The following is a 23,070-nucleotide window of genomic DNA, read 5'->3' on the forward strand; positions in this document are numbered from 1 at the left end:
TAAATTGGCTCGGAAAAATGTGTATTAATCTAACCAAGATGTACACAAATTCTAATACATTTTTAAATCTTTATAGGCTCAAATTGTCCAACGAAGAAATCAAACGTGCAATATTAACAATGGATGAGCAAGAGGACCTTCCGAAAGACATGCTTGAGCAGGTACGAAGGACATCCTCTGTGTAAACCTTTTTAAGCTTGCCAATGTTTCTTCCACAGGTCAACTCGCACTCATGAGTGTAAGAAATGGTAACGCAAATATCGTTCATAAACTCATTTGCTCCATAGCCCATTTCATGAAACTAGACTTCCGAGATGTAACTGCTGAGACATACATTTTCATATTGCATACCAATAATTAAGGTCCTTTAACTATGAATGCCTGTTTCAGATTTCTATATTTCATTAAATATATTTGCAAAGTGCATCCCATACCCTTATGCATACCGCTGTTATCATTCATAGTTAACATTGAGGAGAGGATTACAGCATGAATTCTTAACCTGCATTTTCAAGACCTTTTATTGATTCATTTTATGCTAGTGAATTTTTAATAAACCTTTAACTGGAGTTGGCAAACAAATGGTGAATGAAAGGGGGTTTATTAGGGTCAAGGGATATGAGCAAACATTTCAAACAATCACATGCCCTCTGAAACAGGACCCATTCAGTTCCCCCGAGAATCCTTCCATTTCGCAATGACCCAAAGGTATGTGGGACCTAGTACCTGTCGTCTTATATTCAGCACCTGCCTTTCACAAATGTTGCTCTATCCACAGTCATTGGATCATTCATACAGCAAATAGGAGGGATTGCCTTCCCAGTTGATGTACCATAGCTAGGACTGTGGTCTTAATCTTTCACTTGGGTCGTGGTGCCTGCATCGCTTGCTATAATTGCTTCACATCTGTCCCTGGAGCATGACCATTCCCTAATACGTCCTACATGATACCTTCTGTCTGATGACCCAGGATCTCCCACACTGATCCTTAAACAGCCATGCAGCGGTGCTGTAGTTTGCAGGCCTGCTCCATTTCCACGAACCAACATATTGTGGGAATCGGGAAATGGGGATCCGGGCCTGATTGTCGAGGGGTCCTTTCGGGGTCTTTTCGGATGAGGGAGCACAAACCAATCACTGTGCAAAGCAAGCCAGAAGCCTGCTTAGCTACAGGGTAAAAGCTTGGTAATGAGGGGGCAGTTCATGTGAGTCGTTGTTTTTTCAAAGCTACATTTAAAGGTATATAGCTCAATCTATGTTGACTGTCTCCTTCCAGCTCCTCAAATTTGTTCCTGAAAAAAGTGACATTGATTTGTTAGAAGAGCACAAACATGAACTGGATCGAATGGCCAAAGCTGATAGGTTCCTCTTTGAAATGAGCAGGTATGTATGAAATGGTCACTTAGAATTTAACAAAAAAATGATATACAGCTTAACTGCAGTGAACTGTTTAGTTGTACATGTTGTAAGGAAGACATGGTTATCAGAAGCACGACAGACACAAGGAGTATAATCCAAGGGTGTTTATTAAACTGTAAAAAGGTCAGAAAAATGCCTAATCTAAACTTAAATCTAAGATGGGAGCAAGCTACAATCATCAAAGTAATGAAAACACTGTCCTAGTGGTGTCGTGTCAAAATAAAATGAGCTATACTAATAAACCTATTGCCAAATCCTTACTCTATATAACAAGGGTGTGGTACAATGTCCATTTTCACATGGAAAGTCCATGGCCTGAACTAGCCGATTAAGCACAAATTTGCTTAGAGAGGATGAGGGGAGGTTTGAACATAAACATTTCTTGCCTGCTTTTTTTTGCCTCCTCTGAAGTTTAAAGGCAAGGAGTAGCGATTCTATTTGATAAGTTAACCTCCTTTGTAAAAACAGGGATACTCTGGAACATTAATGGACTGTAACTTGGGATCAAGGGCACATTTATGGGGAACACCTTCACTTTTGTTTCGGTTAATGCCACCAATGAGGAGCAGGATCTTTTTATTTCTGATCTCCTGGGCAGGCTTCAGACCTCTGTTGGCTTTCTTCGTGTGGCTGGTGATCTGAAGCTGGCACCCAATCCTAGTGTAGACCAGATGCTACCTGCCACTGGGGGGTGGGGGAGACTTTCGAAACTCACTAGCCCTTATAAAGACTCTCAGAGAATTACACTTGTTAGATATATGGAGGTTCAGGAATACCTCACACAGACTTAACACACGTTTTACATGGGCACAAAGCATATTCACGCATGGATGCACTCTTCATCACTTTCTCTTTGGTCCCCTCAGTTCCGGATTCTACCATACACATCACGACCCTCGGATCACACCCCAGTATCCTTGTCCCTCTTGGTGCGTGAAATTTTTCACCCGCCCTGTAAACCCTGGAGGTTGTACAGCCCTGTTCTCAAGGATCTGGCAATTCAACCGGAGGTTGAAACTGCCATCGGCTATTTTGAGAATCATCTCACAGAGGAGGTGACTACCCACACAGTCTGGGATGCGATGAAGGCATTGGTGAGGGGAGTGGCAATAAGCTTAACATCATCCTACTCCAGGGTCAGGACTCACCTGTGTGGTGAATTGGAGGGTGAAGCTAGGGCTAAGGAGTCGTTTCATAAACTCACAAGCGCCCTTAGGACTTGTCGTCAACTGAAAATAGCCAAGGCAACGCTAGAGGCTCACTTATCAGAAAACTTCTCAGGCTCTCCTAAAGGTCAAACATTATTACACTAGGGGGTAACAAGGCTAACAAGATTTTGGTACGTAAACTAGCGAAACACAAAACCCGGAATAACATCTGTGCTTTGCGGGGCAACAGGGGTTCCCTCCTGTTAGGGGATCAAGACAAACTGGCCTGGGTCCATGAGTATTATGCCACATCGGTTTTTGCTACCTTGCCAGACAGGAGGGCCCTAGGAAATTACTTAGTCATTGCCTTCCCGCACCTCCAGTCAGAGAAGATCGAGATCAGAGAAGATTTAAGTAACTAGATCCCAGATCAAGCACAAATAAAAATTATCTATTACCCTGCCTATCCTGCAAAATTGAGTCACCCCACAATTCAACAATTAATTAGAGCTACCCATACAGATTGAGGTTATTACAGCTATCAAATTACTGAAGAACACCACCTCGGGGCCTGACTGGTTCCCTTCAGAGTTTTATAAAAACCTACTGGATATTCTAGCACCTCACCTGGCCCAACTTTTTAATACATTCCCAGACTTCGGGACCATTACACAACCTCCATGTTGGAAATCTCTACTATCCTACTACTGAAACCTAGCAAGGACCCCAAGCTACTCAACTCATACCGACTGCTTATCAACAATGATGCTAAAATCTGTCCAAAGGTTCTGGCCACCCAATTTATGATGGTCCTGCCAAAGCTGGTTCACCTAGACCAGATGGGATTTATATCCCGCAGGTGTACCCATGATAATATTAGAAATACCCTTCATTTGGTGGAAATGGTGAATAGGTCATCCCTTAAGGGTGGATTCATAGCCTTTGATGGCCAGAAGGTCTTTGACTGCTTGGACGGGTAATATAGCTCAGTGGCAACGCGCTCGTCTTGGAAGCAAGACGACGCAGAGAAACACAGGTTTGAATTCTGGGTCTGCGCTTAGAAATCTCTTTGGTATTAGGAGCGTTCTAAAAAAACAATTATAATTACTTGACCACTGTTCTCTTACGAGCTGGTCTGGGTCCCAAATTACAACAATCGCTGCTGGCCATTAACTCCTCGGCCTCAACCCAAGTGTTGCTCAATGGGAACTCGATCCCCCTAATTCAGGTAGCTAGAGGCACAAAGCAAGGCTGTCCATTGTCCCCCTTCCTCTTTGCTCTCTCTATGGAGCCTCAGGCGATTTGGGTGCTAATAACCTAGACATCAAACGGTTTCCATGCCAGCAGGAGGTCCATAAGATCTATTCGCAAGCGTGGAATCGGACCTCAAGAGGTGGGACAAGCAGACAATCCTGTGGTTGGGACGGGTTACGGCAGTCAGAATGACCATCATCCTGAGGCTTTAATATAATTTCTCAGCCCTCCCGACACATCCCTACACATAGATTACACTCACTCCAGGGGAACATTTTATCATTTATCTGGCACACCTCAAACCCAGGATAGCGAAAAAAGTCCTCCTTCAGAGGGAAAACCTAGGTGGCCTTGGGGTCTCAGATGTTTACCACTATTTAACTTAGCCTCCCAACTCTCACACATTTTCTCATGGGGACAGTTTGAGATCTCGCCTCCCCACCAATCTGGACACAAATAGAACAACCAAGTCCCAAGTTCCTTTGCAGCAGCTGCCATTTCTCCAGCATGGGGTCTGGCATGGATTCACATGCTCATGAATATTCCCCGTCGTCGGGCTGGGAATCCTCAGTAAAAGAAAAAACTGTTTTGCTTTCACTTTGAAACTGTATTTCTCCTCTAAAAAAATTACTGCACTTTGGATCATACTGCTCCCATCCAATGACAGTCCACTCCCTAAACCCCGCCTCTGGCAGCCATCTTCAGATTTTTACTGAACGCTGCAGTTTTGGGAGTCCTCAAGTTGCTCTCTGAGCTATTTGTACGATTTATTGAGTTTTTTTTAACGTAACGAGAAAAATAAACATTTTGTTCCAAAAAGCCTGTGTGCTCTTTTTCCTAATCTGCTGACAGCTGGATCCGTTGTCTGTGAAGTTCCACGCCCCTAAAGGGCAAAGATTCATTGAAGATTCTAGAAGGCCATCTTGGGCCTACTTCGCGCCCTGCGACGTTGATGGAGGAGGAGAGAAGATCCCTCTTAGTCCCTGCAGCAAGTGCGGTCTACAGAATGTGTTTGTAGAAGACTAGCTCCTACAATGTCGCTACTACCTACACCTGGACCATAAGGAAGTGGAGTACGAGATCTGCGTAGGTTTCTCCAAGAAGACGAAAGGCAGGCGTAGTAGGCTGGCAGCATGGCTTCACTCTAACAAGGCCTCTGACCTGTGCTCCGAGCAGGGTCATGCATCGTCCAGGAGCGGTCTTCTAAGTCCTTTGAGGTCGCCCCATATGTGGGGGTCCAAGATAAGGCCAAGATCCGCAAGTCAGATTCCACCGGTTTTGCCGCTGATGCAGGTCCCAGGGGAAAGAGCAGAATCCACATTACCCTCTGCCTCTGTAGCCAGCCTACCATCGAGCTCCTCTTCAAAGAGGAAGTCATCCACCCTGGCAAAGCTACAGGAGAAATATGATAAGCCAAGGGAGGAAGAGAAGGCCGCGCAGCCCAAGCAGGCTCAACCGGCACAGTCAGTCTTTGCTGGCTGCTTCGCCAACGGCTACCACTACCACTGTAGCTGTGGGTGCCGATCCTACGAGGGTGGCTCCCACGGCGCAGAAAGTGTCCCTGCCTCACGGCATGACACTGCAGCAGAGGCCTTGACAATGGCTGCAGGCACCCCAGAAGGCGTTAAGGCACTCTTGATTCCAGTCGTCCATGGACGAGACCTCCATACGTTGAGCAGAAACGTGGGAGGACTTTCAGGGGCCTCCTCACCCTCCGGCCTCTTTTTTTCCTGTACCGGGGTGCAAGAATCAATGCTTCAGGTGGCTGTACCCCTGACCCACTGGCTGGCCTCCTTGGGGACCACAGGGATGGGTTATATCCATTGACAGCCAACACAGCCAAACTTGTTACCCACCTCTTACTTGCCACCAAAAATGTGTACTTTGGTGAATGTATCCACTCGGATTTTAAGTTTTTTCTTTGTCATTGTCTGTGTCAATTGCCCCATACTTCAAGAAGTTTTCAGATTTTAAGTTGCACTTTACAAACAATGGCCCTCACCCAGTCTAGTTTTGTGTCTTGAGAAACCTTCAACTGCCCTTATATGGGTTGGAAGTTTTGCAGATTCCATCCAGAATTCATATTGGCAACTGCAAGTGAATGGGTTTGTCTCTTGTGAGATGAGACTTTACGCATTGAAGTCTACCTTTTAAGAGGAGGATGCAAAACCACATGATGGACGAAATGGCCACTGATTACTAAGAAAGTCTAGCTCATAGTCTGCATGCTTCCCAAGCCATGTAGATGGCCTCACCTCATCTAAATTAGTTTTGCCAATGCCTGAGAGAACTAGTGTAGGAGATGAGATTGGAGTTGAAAAAAATTCCCTCAGTGTCCATTATGAATTCTTGGTACAAAGATCAAATGTGGCTGTCTCCAAATATTGAAGTTAAAATGACTTTGGCTATGACGCTCAACAGTTTTTGTTTTCTGTAACTAATCCTATGTCATCCCTGCTCCCCGAGGGGGAGACCCTCTCCATGAGACCAGGGAAGTGAGGTCATTCCCTGATAGTCCCCCTGGGGGTGGTACTCTGCAGATGGATTTCTGGGATACAGGGAGGACATCCTTGGATAACATGGTAAAACACACACTCACCAGCCTTTCTTCCCTCGCCTTCTCTACCTTCCCCATACCATATAAGTTCCCCTATGTATTTGTTATAGCAGTGGTACCACTACTACTGGGATGAGGAAAATTAGGGCTGACTCCACTGAGCTATCCCTCAAAGTACTGTGACGACGAAGATAGATCCCTAAATAGCCTTTCGGAGAACCAAATGAAACATGCTAGTTGTCAAGTCTCGAGAAGGTTAAAGATCGATAAGCAGAACTAACATTGTTGTCAGACCCTCCTCGGAGGCACCGCGAGCAGAGGTCCTTTCCTGCACCAGGAAGAGCTAAGCCTGCAGCTGCTGACCGGGATGTAAAATGGAGAGTTCCTGAGTCCCTACCTGCTTCACCGAAGACCAAAGTGCTGGGGACAAACAAGGCAGAAGACCCGGGCGCACAAGAGCACTGCACGAAGCAAGCAAGCAGGTATGCGCACCATGGCTCCACGGAAATGTACGAAGCCATGTAGCCCAGCACAAAAACAGGAAAGAGCGCAGGATGTGAACTTTCCAGTGAAGGCTTTGACAGGCCTTCCAGCTTCATCACCATTGCAACGTCTCCAAAAGTTTATTCTTAAAACATTCTTTAAAAAAAAGAAAAAAGAATAATTTAATGCTGAGGAAGAGGCTTAATGAGCTGCCATATATTTTAAAGGTCAAGGATTCCAGGCATTCCTTGCCCTCAGACACTCTCATAATTAATGTGCTATCATGATTATTACGTTTTCAACATTAACATATTTCCTTGGATGAAGTTAAAATGTATGGAGATGTCAAGAACCCATAACAAACTAACACAGGCCTCCTACCATACGCCTAAGTGGCTAGTAACTTTGCAACTGCATTTCAAATTTAAGTAACTAGATCCCAGATCAAGCACAAATACAAATTATCTATTACCCTGCCTATCCTGCAAAATTGAGTCACCCCACAATTCAACAATTAACACCTAATCATCCCAGAGGAGGTTATCTTCATGACCAGAATAACCCAAGGCATCATCCAAGCAATAACACCCTTGCCTGGCTACTCCCATGAAGTAGTCAATTGCTGTGCTAGCTCAGCCCATCACCGACCCCTGCAATGCATCACAACATAGTGAAGTACCTGATGCTATGAAATCATCTTTGTTCATCCCTTTTATAGAAAGCCAATAGTGGACTTGATCTTTATGGTGTCCAGTCAAAGTTTCGAATACATAGTTTCGAAATGCAATACTTTCTAAAGAAAAGGATCGGGGGGAAAAATGTAAATGCTTTTTTTTTTTTTTTTTGGGGGGGGGGGGGTTTGTATAGGAAAGATTAGTGGTTTTTCCCCCAAAAACAGGGGTTTGGGGGGATCCTTTTGTTTCGAAAGTATTGCATTTCGAAACTATGCATTGAAAACTTTGACTATAAACCATCTTTAATATCCCCTTCTTGGGAGATAATATTTTACAAATCTTAAGAACCCAGCAAATGAGCTGCAGTGTTACTAGCATTCAGCTGCATCAGGCTCGATTAATCCTCTTTTCCTCCTCATATGAGTACTGAGACATGTTTACAATACGAGAGAAAATCATGGAAGCACTGAACCAAAACGCCCCAATTGCATTGATTTTTATTGGAATGATTTCTCGGACACCATCAACCATTCCCAACTAACAGACTATGCACAGCCATAGCAATAATCAAAAAGGCATTTAGTTGAATTACTATCTCCAAGATCGGTTTTGAAAGGTAAAGATGCTGATCGTGGTTACGGGTGTGGGAGGGTATATAATCTCCTCACAGAGCATACTAGATTGCCACAGAGATCTAGAATTGCCTGCTGGCAGTTTCATGCATGCCTTGGCAGACCCGTTTTCATCCATCACTCACACATTCCAAATGTATTTCATTGTTGCTATCCAGGGTGAACTGCATACTCCAATTCTGACTACACAGCACGTGTAAAGGTGTTTCTCCAGCAATGGCTCTTTGCTAGAGGCACATGCTGTTGAACATTCCTGGTCCTCAGGCTGGTAATCCTTGATCCATTAATAAAGCAGTTCCGATTGTACACCATAAAACTGCACTAACTTTAGTGATCTATCAATCATTTTGGGGTATTTGCCTCTCAGCTATTGGGCACCCTCTTCCTTAGCTCTGCTCCTGAAGGACATTTACGGATTCGTAACTGCATGTTTACAGTTGGGGTCCTCTTTAGACGATGTTTGAGAGAATCTTTGCATTTGAAACCTTTGACAGTCAATGTATTTTAGAGATGGATATGATTTTTCTTTAAATAATTGAGGGATTTGGGATGTTTAGCACTCAGTGGGATCTCACCAAGGGGATGAGTGGGAATAATAAACACCTCGGTGTCTGAGTCTTCTGAGGTGTTTTCCTACACCGGTGTCCGGTCAAATGGTCGAAATGGTCGAAAATAAAAGATCGAATGACCATTTGATCGAAGTAAAATGGTTGAAAAAAAAGGTCGATTTTTTTTTTTATTTATATATTTTGTTAGTTTTGGTTGGTTTAAAAATATTTTTAATAAAGAAAAAGGGGGGTTGGGCGGGAAACCCCCCTATAAAATAAAAAATAAATAAAAAAAAGAATTCAACCTTTTTTTTTCGACCATTTTACTTCGATCAAATGGTCATTCGATCATTTTGTTTTCGACCATTTGACCTACAACCGTGTACCACATCATGGCTGATGCCAAAAAATTGCTCCGCTCATTCTTCAAATATAATTCATGTAGAAGACAAACATTAGAAGTGCTTATTCTGCCTGTACACTGATATTGAGTCTTGTTCCTTCTGCAAGTCCTTCCCCAATAAAAATTTGAGGGACTGACCTAGCAGATTGGTTGCATGGCTAGATATAAGGGTATTATCGCTTCAGACTCACTCCGCCTCAGTTCCCCCCGTCCCCCTCAGCAGGCTTCTGGAGGTGAGCTACTCCTAAGCAGGCAAGGTTGGATGAAGAGCTCCAGGGATAAAACTGTGAGATCCCACAGTTGAATAAGCCCTCCCTGTAACGCTCACCTGATTCCCGCAGAGGCGCCGGTCTTGACTGGGTGAATGCCGTATCTTCAAAGGTGATGTGTAACACACGGTTGGCTCTTTGGGCTGGACCTCTGTGCACTGTATGTCTGACTCGAAGAGTAAGATGTCTTAGGTAAGTGAACGCCAAGCTCTCCATCTGCCTCGGGCAGGGTGCCGTAACAAGTTTCTTCACTGGATAAGGGTGCAGGCCTCTTGACCTCAGAGGACTGCTGTCCGTCGTTAACTGCACGAACGGTAAGTTCTGGGCACTTCAAATGTCTTAAAAGTCTTTTGTAATGATATCTCTTGTTTTGCAGGGTTCCGGCGATGGCGGGCTGATGAGAGTTGAGGATCGAACCCGCGTGAGGAATAGAAGCGCCTGGAAGCACGTAAGTAAGCGCTTGTAGCCTGCTTCACGATGCGCACTAACTGTCCCTTTTATCTTGCAGGTACAAGTTCAGAGCTTTAGAGAAGCTGAAGGGTGCTGGAATACCCACTGGATTCGGCGTGGGAAGGAGTAATGGCACGTGAGTAATAAAGTTGCCCAATGTCTTTAAACGCACCTTCTTTTGTCTTTCAGATGCGGGATGCAGCGCCGAAGGCCTCCGGAGCGTGCGAAGAGCTGGTAAGCTTTTGTCTTTCAGATGCCGGAATGCAGTGCGAAGACCTCCGGAGCATGCGAAGAGTAGGTAAGCCTTTGTCTTTCAGATGCCGAAATGCAGCGCGAGGCGTTGGCGACAGCCGATGGACCAGGTAAGAGATGCGCTGCCACTGAAGACCGTAGTGCTAACCTGTTCTTTCTTTGTCTTTACAGGTGCTGCTGAAGACTGGATTCCAGGATGGTAAGCCTTTGTTCCCTTAGGCCCAGGATCAGAAGCAGAAGACACGATGAGCGTTCTGCTGCAGAGAATGCAGAATAACGCAAAGCAAGATTCATCCATCGGGTGTGGTTTAAATAGCCTCCTGTAGTGCTTAGGTGTCTCCTTCCACAGCCACGCCTAGGTAAGAAAAGAGTTCCTGCTTTCCAGAAGAGTTCCAGTGTTCTGAACCTAGGGAGTGGCTCCTGCCCCACCCAACAGGAAAAGTAGTCCCAAACAGAAGAGAATCAGGGGTTCAACTGGCAGGTAAGTAAGCAGCATGGTCTGCTGCAGGGAAGTCCACCCAAGCATTATGAGCCCGGCGCTTCCAGCGCTGGGACTGGGCATCTTTATGAGCCTGGTGCCACTGGCGCCAGGACATGGTCCAAAAGGTCCCAATTGGGACTGGCTGGCACTCGGAACCGGGGTTATGGGTCTGCTTCCAAGGGAGTCGGGCAAGTCCTGATCTTTTGGAAGCAGAGATCATGACACTCCCTAACTGAGAAATCCACCTCTTCGGCCCGGTGAAGCTATCCGTGATTGCTATGGGTAGCAGGACGAGAATAACTTGAAGGTAGTGCCATAAACAGAACCGCATCTGAGATTATGGTAGAGATAGATACGTACATGAGGGTTTGGGGGGGTGCTATCTGGCAGACCTTCACAACAAAGGAATATGATCGCTGATGGAAAAGCTGTTGCACATAAATGTGTTGTAGCCGAGGTCCGTGGGTGCTGCAGCCTGGCTCCTGAATCCATGGAGTTTTGACACGTAGATATGCCTCAAACATGTAGCGATACCCTTGCATCAGCAAGAGCTCCAGGCTCCATCCACCATCCAGTTCTATACATTTAATTTTTTAAAGGAAAGGTTCCAATATCTAGTGCTCCATTCCAGGCAATGATCCTCTCTGCTTTAAACCTCAAAATGCTTTTCTATAACTGTTTCTTCTAGCCAAGGAAGGCTTGGACTTCTTCCCCATCAAGGTCCACTTAGCAGACATGTCACAGCTTGTTTAAAATGCTTTTTGTTGTGGAAATCTTCCGCCTTTTTTTTTTCTTTTCCTAAAACAGAAAGAGATCCAGGTGCTAGTCTTGATCTCCGTGAAATTCGTTAGGAATAGCATGAAATTACATGTTTAATATGTAGCTCCCTTCCTGAATAAGGTGTGTATCAGAATTCTACTATATGGTTCTATACCTGAGGAAACTTCACATGTTCTGTCACTATTTCTAATTCATGAAGGGGCACACAAGATCTCTGATTTCAAGAGATAGCATGTTTGATTATCCATCTCACTTGGTGGGATTGGTCACTTATAGACATGTGTGAACAGTCCTCGATTTAATATTCACTCTGGGTGATTTCTGGATAATATCACCTATCAACTATTTTGGATTTAATGTTGATGGGGACAAATCGCTCATGGAAAGCTTTATCTTGACTTTGTTTTTCATCCCTACTTGTAGTATTGTATCTACACCTAGGGCTCCAAGTATTATTGTAGGAGCCAAACCATGTGTACTCGTACTCTAGGCCAAACTCCCCCTTTTTGCTATAAAACAACTTGGCTGAAACTTTAACTCAAACTGTTTCACTTTCCAGTTCCTGATTTACCAATCTTGGCTAAAGGTTTTGAGATGGGGGATCTCCAAGATTTTGACATGTTCTTATCTAGGTTCTTAATTTGAATTGTGAATGCATGCATTCATAAATCAGCAGTTGTGAAGTTAAGTGGGTGACTGTCCTTGTCCCTTTAGATCGGGACCGGGAGGAGGTGTCGTCCCGTCTGTGTGACTGCCTGCCAACCGTGGGGGAGTGGATAGGCACCAATTGGCTCAAACTTAACGGGGACAAGACTGAGGTTCTGGTGCTGGGTGACTTTCCTATTCCAGTGACGGTAGCTACACATCTTGGGGTCCATCTCTCTGCTTCTCTGTCCATGGCATCACAAGTGAGTGCAGGGTGCCAGACTGGCCACTTGTTACTGAGGGTTCCATCTGAAGATCCTGCCCTTTCATCCTCCTTCTCTTCGCCGTCCAGTTGGGGCTTCTCTTATTTCCAGCATGCTACACTATTGTAATGCCCTCTACCTGGCCCAGCACTCTGGCCTAATCCATCGCCTGCAACTGCTGCAGAACCTGGCTACTTGGACAGCCACAGCCACCCCTTATGGTTCCCACATTAGCATTAGCCCTGTTTTTTTTAACTGGCTCCCGTTTCAAACAAAGAATAGTCTTTAAATCTCTGTCTTGTTCACCGGGCATACTATCAGGCTGGTGCCGATTTCTTGTGGGATAAATTCACTCCTTACATGCTTGGCTGCCCTCTTCAGTCAAGCAGTGACTGTCTGGTTGTTGTCCCCCGATTTCGTCTCCAAACAGTGGGCGGTCGAGCTTTTTTGGTGGCCGCTAGTAAGTTATGGAAGGGCCTCCCTTTAACTTTGAGGCTGACCACGAGCCACCTGCACTTCTGTCGCTTGTTAAAATCTCTGCTCTTTCATTAGTCCCCTAGATTGATATTGTACTACTGTGACTATCCTCGCACCAAGATGCCTTCAGGTGTTACATGCGTGTTATAAATCTGAGTAACATAACATAACTGTACAGTGTATTGCCTGCTCAGCTAGCGCACTCTCTGCAAGTACATTAGACCAGTTTAGGTCTTTTGAAATGGTATGAATGCCAATCTTAATTTCCCCTAGTCGTGTCCTTTATCAGTAGGCTGAAACTTGTCCAAGTATTTAAAGTTGATGCCTGGGTGATCTGCACATTGCCATGCCTTCCATCGAAGAGACCCTTATGCACCAGATACTAGTTGGACACATTGCCTACTCTGGGTATTCACTGGCAGAGCCACACAATTACTGGAATATCCCAGACAGTAGCATGGCCTCCCATGACCCAATTCCTTTTAATTTGCGGACTGTCTACAGCTACCTCTTGCAATGTGAAATTCAAAAATCTGTTCTCGGCATGTTTATTATGAAGTTATTAGTTTGTGAAACCCAATGGAAACGTAGGGAAAAATGTGTTTAACGTGGTGTCCTTAGCAAAGAGACAGCATAATGCTTATTATTGCATACATATTTGTGTGTTTGTGATTCTTTGCGCCCTTTGCTCGGACGTGCTCTGCATATGTATAGTGAGTGACCTGCCCTTTCTTCTTGAGGTAAGGTGGTGGGGGAGATTGGGATGGGTCTGTAGCTGGCTGGGTCATTGACATCCCGTTTGAGAGTTTGAGCACCCCAGGCACTGTGTGACATATTTCGCTGGTTGGGATTTTGGTTGCCTGGAACCCACACTCTTCCGTAAAGCCAGAAGGCTGCAACATGAACACCATTACAGTTGTCTAACTTTGGTGCTGTCACTGTTATGAAAGTCAGTGGTGCTTCATTACTCTGTGACCTGTAGCAATCTTTGCACTGAGATCTGCTTGCCTTTTCAAAGGCAATGTTGCGAAGTATGTCCATGTGTTGCGAGGTCCCAACACTTCACACTGTGCACAGGATTCCAACCTTATATTGTCTTGTTTGTGAACTTGTAAAATGCAGTTAATCAATAAGGTGATTCTATTTTGATAGCGACTGCTTTCTTTCTTGTGGTGTGGTCCCTTTAAGGGGTTTATACAATGAATACCATTATATTGGACAATAGGAGCGTCCCTACACCTGTGGCAGCAGCACATGGGCTCCATGTGGCTAACACAAGAGAACTTTCTCTATGATGGATAACATTAAAGTAAATCTGGAGCTGACATAACTCCCAGGGTAATGAAAGTTTTAGAAATATTAATACCAGATCTCCTTTAACATGGAGATTATTTCAATCTCAACACATGTTAGATTGCTCAAATGAAAGCACTCCTGTTTCAGTCACATCTTGTTTTAATCTGACACACATTTAGAAATAGTCAGTCTCTTGGGTGGAATTTTCTTTTCATTATTATTTCTACCTAAAATGTTTAAGCGATAGCACCAAGTTTGTCCTCTACATCTATGCTGGAGAAGTGAGTCGGGAACATGGAATTTCCATCATGAAAATAAATCACCTGCCAGTGGTGATAATCCGTAATGTGTTTATCTTTCCTTCCTGTAGAATAAATCACTATCAGCAAAGGCTTCAGTCTCTTTACTTCAAAAAGAAGTTTGCTGAGCGGGTCGCTGAAGTCAAGCCCAAAGTTGAAGGTAAACTTGCAGTAGATGTTTTATTTTCATCCCTAATGTATGTGATCAGCTCGTAGGGCTGCAAATATTGGGTGATTGCCTAAGGGAAACTAAGGATGGGTACATTCTCTTGGTACATTCATCTCGACACCAAATGTCAGCCTTTTATGTTCCTCTAAAGGCTTATACATTCAGCTTAGTGTAAGATATTCTGACCCTACTTCATAAAAAGTCGATGGCAAAGGTCCTTTGAAACGTTGTTAAGCATTCATGTATATGTTCAGACATTGGGAATTAATTGAGCAGTTAAATTTCATAGTGCAAAGTCATTTCACTGTTGCTGCTTGTTCAAAAACAAATCGACTTGAGAACACTTTGCATCACCCGCAAGGTTTTCAGGAGACGGCCCCATGTACTTGATACATAGACTCAAGAAACACCATACATTATGGGGCGTGGCTACCGCGCAGCAAGATGGCCGCATAGCCGAGGAGCTCCGCTCCGGCATGAATCCTTGTTAACTTTTTTATCCGGAACCAGAGTGCGTCGAACCCCCAGACTAGCTGAGCTGCTTCCCGCCACATCCAGGCTCCACTGGGGAAAATCCTGGCTGAAATCGGACATTGTAAGCCCACGGACGGGTGAGGCCCGTGGTCTCGCTCGCCTTGCCCGCCGCGCGGCTCCGCGGCACTATCACGCAAGAACCGCGGCTTGGGACCGCCCAGACACTCCCACGCTGAGACCATTGTGGACGTGAACAGTCATCCGCTGAGCTGCGACTCGGTCTCCTAAACCAGATCCTTCGATACGAGACGAGGAATCGATCCCCTGGCGCGGCCCTGGGACCGGAGAGAGCGAGGGTGGACCGAGCTGCATCGTGGGCGCGAGGTCGGACAAGCTCCGGAGTGCCGATCCAGGAACCCTAGTGGCCTGTGGGCCCTGCGCCGCTGCGCGGGAAAGCGATAAAACAACACACTGAGAGGTGCTTCTGAGCCGCCACCACTCCGTGCGGCGTCGCCGGGGATCGCGGGTACCGACGGGCGTGGCGCTTGGCTTGGTGTAGGCCTGCCGCGGTGCCTGCCCTCTGCCCCCCCGTTGGCGGGGTGGGGCTGGGGAGATTCTCCTATAACTCGCGTCAGCGGTGGCCGAGAGGCGGCCTGCACACAACGGGCCATACCTGCATTGGAATCGGCCGACTGTGCCCCGCTGCGGCTCGGCCTTCTACCGCTCCAGGGCAGTGCCGCCAGTCCTTCCAGCGGCACGCTGAGCCGTGAACATCAAACTCCTGTTTACCCCACAACATGCCTGGTAAGAACTCGAATAAGTGCAGAAGAACCGGCCCTATGGATTCGTTCACCAGCTCGCAGACGCCTCCTGTTAGCCCTGACACACCACCCTCCACCACATCTCAGCTGTCGGAGGACTCTAAATTCGACCACCTGCTCACCACGGTCCAGAGCGGATTCCTGGCTATAAACGTCAAACTAGACGATATCGTATCCACAATAGGCTCACTGAAGGCCCGAGTGGACAAGGAAAGTGCCAGGATCACTGAAGCAGAGGGCAGAATTGGTTCGAACGAGGACTCTACCCGGCGAAACGCGCAGGACATTACCCTTCTGAAAAGGGAGATGGACACGCTCCGTAGTAAATGCGACGATTTGGAGTCTCGCTCCAGGCGGAACAATATCCGTATTGTCGGCCTCTCTGAATCATTTTGCAAGGGGCCAATGGAACTTCGGATTGAGGACTTGCTGCTCCTTGGGGAAGAGGCCTTCTCGTCTCAATTTATGGTGGAGAGGGCCCATCGCTCCCTCGCGCCGCCGCCTAGGCCTGGGGCCCCACCCCGCACTGTCATAGCGAAATTGTTAAACTACAGAGACAGGGATACCATCCTGCGGCTGGCCAGGGAGAAAGGCCCCCTAAAAATTGGAAATGATCGCATCCACGTCTACCCGGACTTCTCAGCAGGGGTCCAAACTCAAAGACGATCCTACGAAACAATTAAACGTCAACTGCGGCTGCGACAGGTCCCCTATGCACTCCTCTATCCAGCTAAACTTCGAATACAACATGGCGGAAGAGCACATTTCTTCGAATCCCCTGCGGCCGCCCTATCCTATATGGAGGCTTCGATTCCTCTACCGCCTGGAAGACAGGGCGCTGAACATGATGACTTGCAACAGCCGGTGTAACCTGAACATTCACCTCACATTGAGTACCCAGAGAGTCTGGCGGACATGTGAACTTCGTATGGCAATGGACTCTACTGGGGGCAGAGACGCACCTCTGCTCTTAATCCTGGAATGTAGCCGGTCTTGCTGCGGCACACGACCCCTATCTTTGGGTTCTCCCACAAGTTAGTACTGAGTAAAGGGATCATCATCAAGTTGGGTGCGATGATGTGGGTGGGGGTGGGCTATGGCGATATGGGCTGCCAATGGGTATTGTTGGCCATTGTTGAGGCCTCCGGATGCCCCTGTTGGGCACTTAATGTAAAGCTTACATTAGTTGTTATAGGTTACGTTTGGTTAAAAGTGCACTCACTGGCTCACTCGCTGTCCCTCCTTACATAACTATTCACACTTTTACATGTTATCATCATGACCACAAATGGCACAAACCACTAGGACACCCCAGGGGCTCCGCCTGAAACTGCTCACGTGGAACATTCGGGGGTTAAATAACAGAGCAAAAGCTAGTAAGGTAGGCGCTTACATCAACAGGCACCATCCGCATATTGTAATGCTCCAGGAAACCCACGCGCTGAAGTCTACACACGAAAAAATACTTCGGCAATGGGGTGGTAATAGACATTATACGGAATATTCTTCACAGAGTAGAGGGGTCATCACACTGATACACCCCTCCTTGGGGTTCTCCACCGACAAATGCAAGACAGACCCACAGGGAAGATACGTAGTGGTCTGGGGTAGCCTGGCCGGGGTAAAACTCGTCCTGATAAACACGTATGGCCCGAATAATGACGACCTGCAGTTTTATGTACAACTTCTTGCTATGATAGGCCTCACAGCTAACGCCTGGATCCTCTGGGGAGGAGATCTAAACACCATTCTCGACACTACATTAGACAGGTCCTCCAGTAGACCTAGAGCCCTCACCAAAGCGGCGAATGTTATACGACATGCCCTCGAAGAGTTCACCCTGTCTGATGCCTGGAGGGGTATTCACCCTACGGAGAGGAAATACTCATTTTACTCCTCAGTGCACGACACTGAATCTAGAATTGATTATTGGCTTATCTCGTCCCCTTTGGTTAACTACACGGAACAATGCGAAATCCTTCCCCGCACGCTTTCAGACCATTCCCCGATCACCTTGACCACGCTGCTCCCTGGCATAGACCGCCCAACACGACGATGGAGAATGTCCCCCAACGTATTAAAAGACCCGAATGTCGTGGAGACTCTCCACACTGATATAGAGGAATTCTTCCTTCTGAACCATGGCTCCGTAGACAGATGGGCGACTGTGTGGGAGGCGTTTAAGGTGTGGGTGAGAGGGGTATTGATGTCCAAAACGACTGGTCTCCTCAAAGCCATGAGGAACGAACTAGACACTATAGAATCACACCTGCAAATACTCGAAACTGAATATAGCATGACACATGACAGACACACCCTAGCTGACATCAACACACAGCTCCATACGTTCAATGATCTGGCGACTAAGGAACAGCAGTACATGGCCATTCCCATCAGAGCACGCAGATATGGGGAGGGCAACAGAGCAGGCCGCCTCTTAGCCTGTATGCTCCGCAACGAACACTCCCATACCCCAATCGCGAGCATCTTGACAGAGGAAGATGTAGTTGTCAACGGCGACAAAGAAATAAATGATGTATTTTTGCGCTATTATACTGACTTATACTCCAATCGTGATAATAGTACACAAGAAGGAATTCGCAAATACCTGAGCAGGATTGACCTCCCTAAATTAAACCTGGCAGATCACCAGATCCTTGAGCAGCCTATTACCAGTGACGAAATAACCGAAGCCATCAAAACACTAGCTTCAGGTAAAACCCCGGGCCCTGATGGGCTAGGTGCCGAGCTATACAAATCCTTCTCAACGATCCTTGTCCCTGTCCTCACCCGTGTGTGGGAGGAAGCCATTAACACTGGCTCGCTCCCGGACTCAATGACAGAAGCTGTTATAACAGTACTCCCGAAGCCCAGACGTCCAGCATATGATCGCTCCTCTTATCGCCCCCTGTCGTTGATAAACACGGATGCTAAAGTCTACGCAAAAGTTCTTGCAAATAGACTGCTCCCCAAGATGCCCACACTGGTACACCCCGACCAATGTGGATTTATACCCACGAGATCCACTGCGCTAAACTTGCGCAGACTGTTCTGCATCCTAGCACAGATCAAACCTCAAGCACAGGCAGTAGCGATATCCCTGGACGCAGAAAAAGCGTTCGATTCAGTCTCCTGGATGTATATGTTTGAGGTTCTCCATAAATTTGGATTTGGCCCCTATTTAACCAGTTGTATTAGGCTCCTGTACTCGTCTCCTAAAGCCAGGGTACTGACTAATCAAACGCTCTCTAATCAATTCTCACTACACAGAGGGACAAGACAGGGATGCCCATTCTCTCCCATACTATTCGCTTTAACAATCGAACCAGTGGCGGCAGCAGTGAGGGCAGAACAGGAACATCGAGGCATATATATGTCAGGAGAATACCAGGCCATCTCGTTGTATGCGGACGATGCTCTGCTATATGTTCGAGAACCTGAGAAAAATCTGGGTCCCATACTGGCTGTAATAAACGACTTCACCCTACATTCGGGGTACAAAGTCAACAACACCAAATCTGAAATCTTCCCGTTAACCGATACCACCAACTGTCCCACAAACACACATGGACTAACATGGGCTCCTGTACACATTCGTTATCTGGGAATACAGGTCTCCCGTGACGGCGCCTCCCTGTATATAGATAATCACGAGACCATTTTACAAAACACACATTCAAAACTTCAAATCTGGGCTAAGCTCCCCATATCCCTGGCTGGCCGTATTGCGGTGCTCAAGATGACCGTTCTGCCCAAGCTCCTTTACATTTTCTGCAACGTCCCCATCTGGCCGGGCAGATCATTTTTCGATAACCTTAGATCCATGGTTACAACCTTTGTGTGGAATGGGGGGGGCGAACAGGATAAGCTGGGCCAAGTTGGTCGAACCTTATGATAAGGGGGGCTTCGCGGCTCCGGACTTCGAACTATATTGGCAAGTAGCACAAGCCCAATACGCGAAATTCTGGCAAAACCCCCTGGACACGACACCACATGTATCCATAGAACGCCGCTCAGTCCGCCCAACAGACTTGCGCTCAGTCATCTACTCGAAAAGACACAGAGATGACTGCAAATTTGACCCAACCACATGCACGATCACAGCATGGAAAGCTATCAGCAAGCGACTGGACATAGATGTCCCGTATGACTCACAAGCTCCGCTTTGGAACTTCCCAGGCATCGCACCCACGTACGATACTGGCATTCAAAGAAGTTGGCTCCCAGAATATGAGTTCACAATGAAATCCATGTTCCCAAACGGTAAATTTGTAACTCCCGAAGATTTTGCAGAATCGGTCGGCGAGACTCCCCTAAAAACCTTGCAGTTCCACAGAATGAAAGCAGCGTTCAAGAAGCGCTGGCCCACATTTCCAGACGAACCTCCAGAGCACGCATGTTTTCAATCCTTACACTCCCAGTCTGGCATAGGGGTGTCCAAACTGTATACCTTGGTCCAGACCCACACAGACGTCTTGAGTACCATCAAGTCAGCATGGGAAAAAGATATGGGCACTGTCATCGAGGCGGGAAAATGGTCCAGATACTGTCTCCTGTCCAAAAAGGTATCGTTAAATGCGGGCTTAAGACTAATACAGTTCAAGATCCTGAACAGACTACACTTCACCCCGGCAAAGATGGCGAAGTGCTACACCAATGTGCCCGACACCTGCCCAACGTGCCACACCCCCGGCGCAGACTCCTACCATATGTACTGGGAATGTCCTTTCATAGCAAAATTCTGGCGGGAAGTAGCAACCACCCTAGAATGCATTACACAAATCCCTGCTAATCTTAACCCCCCGAAATACCTGTTTGGAGACATCGGAAAGGTGCCCGAAAAAATTAGGCGACTGTTCAATGTCGCCTGTGCAGTCGCTAAGAAATGCATCCTGCAGAAGTGGAAAAGTACACAGCCTCCGACATTGGAGCAGTTTCTCTCCACACTGGTATATGTGAATGAATGTGAGGAAAAGTATGTGGGACTGTTGCCTACCCCATGCAAACCAAAGGACATCTGGGCGCCGCTCAGGAAGTACCTAACCGAAAATTCCTCGGATTCAGAAAGCTCTGATGATAACAGTGTGAACGAACTTTAATGTGTTTTAACCCTGTATGGTGCCCTATCTCTTCCTATACATACTCCTATAGATGTACGCCTAGGCCATTAACTGTTAAAATCACGATGCCAATCGGTAACAATTGATACGGATCTGGATGAATATAACATGTTTGTAAAGTATATATGTAACTCATGATGTGACAGCCGTGATGTGCAACAAAAATAAAGTTTTAAAATAAAATAAAAAAAAAAAGAAACACCATACATTATGTTGCTAGCACTGAACAGATTTACCAATAAGTGGATGCATAAACCAGATATTGGAAAGGTAAATGGAGTCAGCACAAACCGATAACACACTGATAATACATATAGCACATACAATGATATTGTTATATTCAGGCGGGGGAGCATAAGACCATTTGGAACTCTCAGGTTGCCCTTCACTTTGATCAGTTGTGAAGGCTTCCACTGAAAGGAGGGCCAAGTCCCAAAAGCCACAGAGATAATAGCGCGGGCAATGATCTGAAAGGCTGACTAAATCTTGCGTTCGCATAATGTGTGGTGAGCAGTAGTGGGGGATAGATGAGACAATTGGGGCATGAATGGCTTTGAAGACGAGAAAAAGACATTTATAGAAGGAATAGTGCTGCATGAAGAGCCACTCAGCTTTTGGGAATGTCTGGATGGTGGCAGTTGAGCGAGTGAGGTTGACTAGTGTGGGTTGCAAAGTTTAGTACTTTATTAATGGGGATGGGAGGAGTCATCCCATAACTGAGGTGGAGCAGAATTCCAGCTACTGAGGACAAGAACATCAATGTGTTGGAGGCTTGAAAGGTAAGGTGGCTCACCGCAGAACATTGTACAGGTTGTTGAACAAAGATGTGCATCCTCCTGTAGAAGAAGAGCCACATGTGGTCTTTAAAGGATGTACGTTAGAAAGTATACCAAAAGATGGAATTTTCAAAATCACAGAGCCATTTGGCTGTATTTTGTAATTTGATCTTTTGGGATTTCGCCCATTTGCCCCCCGCACTGCCTGTAATGTATGCGGGGGGACACCCCTGCAGCCCATAATACCAAAATGTATTTTTTTAAATCCTGATGAACAGAGTCTGGTAGATGTTGAAGTATAGTGGTGATAGTGAGGATCCTTGTGGTACTCCACAGTCGTTAACTTGTGGAGTAGATTTGAAGGGTTTTATTCATACTGATTATGTTCTGTCTGCTAGAAATGATTTAGTCCAGAGTAGTGCCATGTCAGTTATTCCTGTATTTGCTAATCTTTTGATAAGGGTGTCATGGCTTACTGTGTCGAAAGCTGCCAAGAGGTCGAGCAGAATCGGGGCCGAGGTTGTGGTGGAGTCTGCGTTTATTTTTAGGTCGTCGCAGATGGAAAATAGTGCCGATTCTGTTCCTCTTGCGGGTCTGAAGCCGACTTGTGCTTGGTCTAGCAACTGGTGTTTTTCAATGTGTTCTTAGGTTAGTTTGTTCGGCATTATGGGCAAAAGATCTAATCTACAATGCCAAATACACACTAAACGTGCATTCGGCATTTTATATTCAATGTTTTGTTTGTTTGTTTGTTTATTTATTTATATTGCGCACCAGACCCTTAGGTTACCGGGCGCAGCAACAAGTATATGCGAAGCTTACAATGTTACAATGTTATATAAATGAATTTACAATATTACACCATATTGCACAAATTACAAGAATGTACAGATAAAGATTTGCCGTATTGTTTACAGGCTTAAGTTAGCAGCCAAAAATATGGAATTAGACTAATAAAAGTATATCTGCAGGATCATGTTTTTTATTTTGTTTTACTTTTTTCTTAACCTTCAAGGCCCACTTGCCTAACAAGGTAGTCCAACCGCTCCTCGAAAGTTTAGTTTACTGTAAGAAACTACTGACCCCTTCCTGAGACTCTTCTCTGATTGCTGACCTGGATAGCAAGTTGGATGGAGAGTAATTGGTAGACTCAAACTCCAGTCTGCCTGCTCACTATTACAAAAGTGCGTGTTGTCCTAAATTTAGATTGGCTATGCATGATATTGTAATTAAACATGTTATCTAATAGTGCCCAGGGCCTGCAACCCCGTCTTTTATCTCAGGTGCTGCATTCACCATCTTCTGTATTTATTATGGAGTGGAGGTCACCACACTATAGTGGAGTATCAAGTTCGATAGGAAACCCGATAATTGAATTTC

The 23,070-nt window shown here is 46.0% G+C and overlaps 1 protein-coding gene across 4 annotated transcripts in view; it reads left to right on the forward strand.

Moving 5' to 3' along the window:
* The window catches only part of DAAM1 (dishevelled associated activator of morphogenesis 1), an 896,952-nt gene that overhangs the window by 775,234 nt on the left and 98,648 nt on the right, over positions 1-23,070 (forward strand). For all 4 annotated transcript variants that reach the window (XM_069638889.1, XM_069638892.1, XM_069638891.1 and 1 more), the window contains 3 exons: positions 77-161; positions 1,277-1,383; positions 14,402-14,490. In XM_069638889.1, coding sequence (XP_069494990.1) covers positions 77-161; positions 1,277-1,383; positions 14,402-14,490 — 281 coding nt within the window. The remainder of the gene's footprint in view (positions 1-76; positions 162-1,276; positions 1,384-14,401; positions 14,491-23,070) is intronic.

The sequence above is a fragment of the Ambystoma mexicanum genome, chromosome 14 (genome assembly GCF_040938575.1).
Source record: "Ambystoma mexicanum isolate Mex_15411 chromosome 14, UKY_AmexF1_1, whole genome shotgun sequence".
NCBI lineage: Eukaryota > Metazoa > Chordata > Amphibia > Caudata > Ambystomatidae > Ambystoma > Ambystoma mexicanum.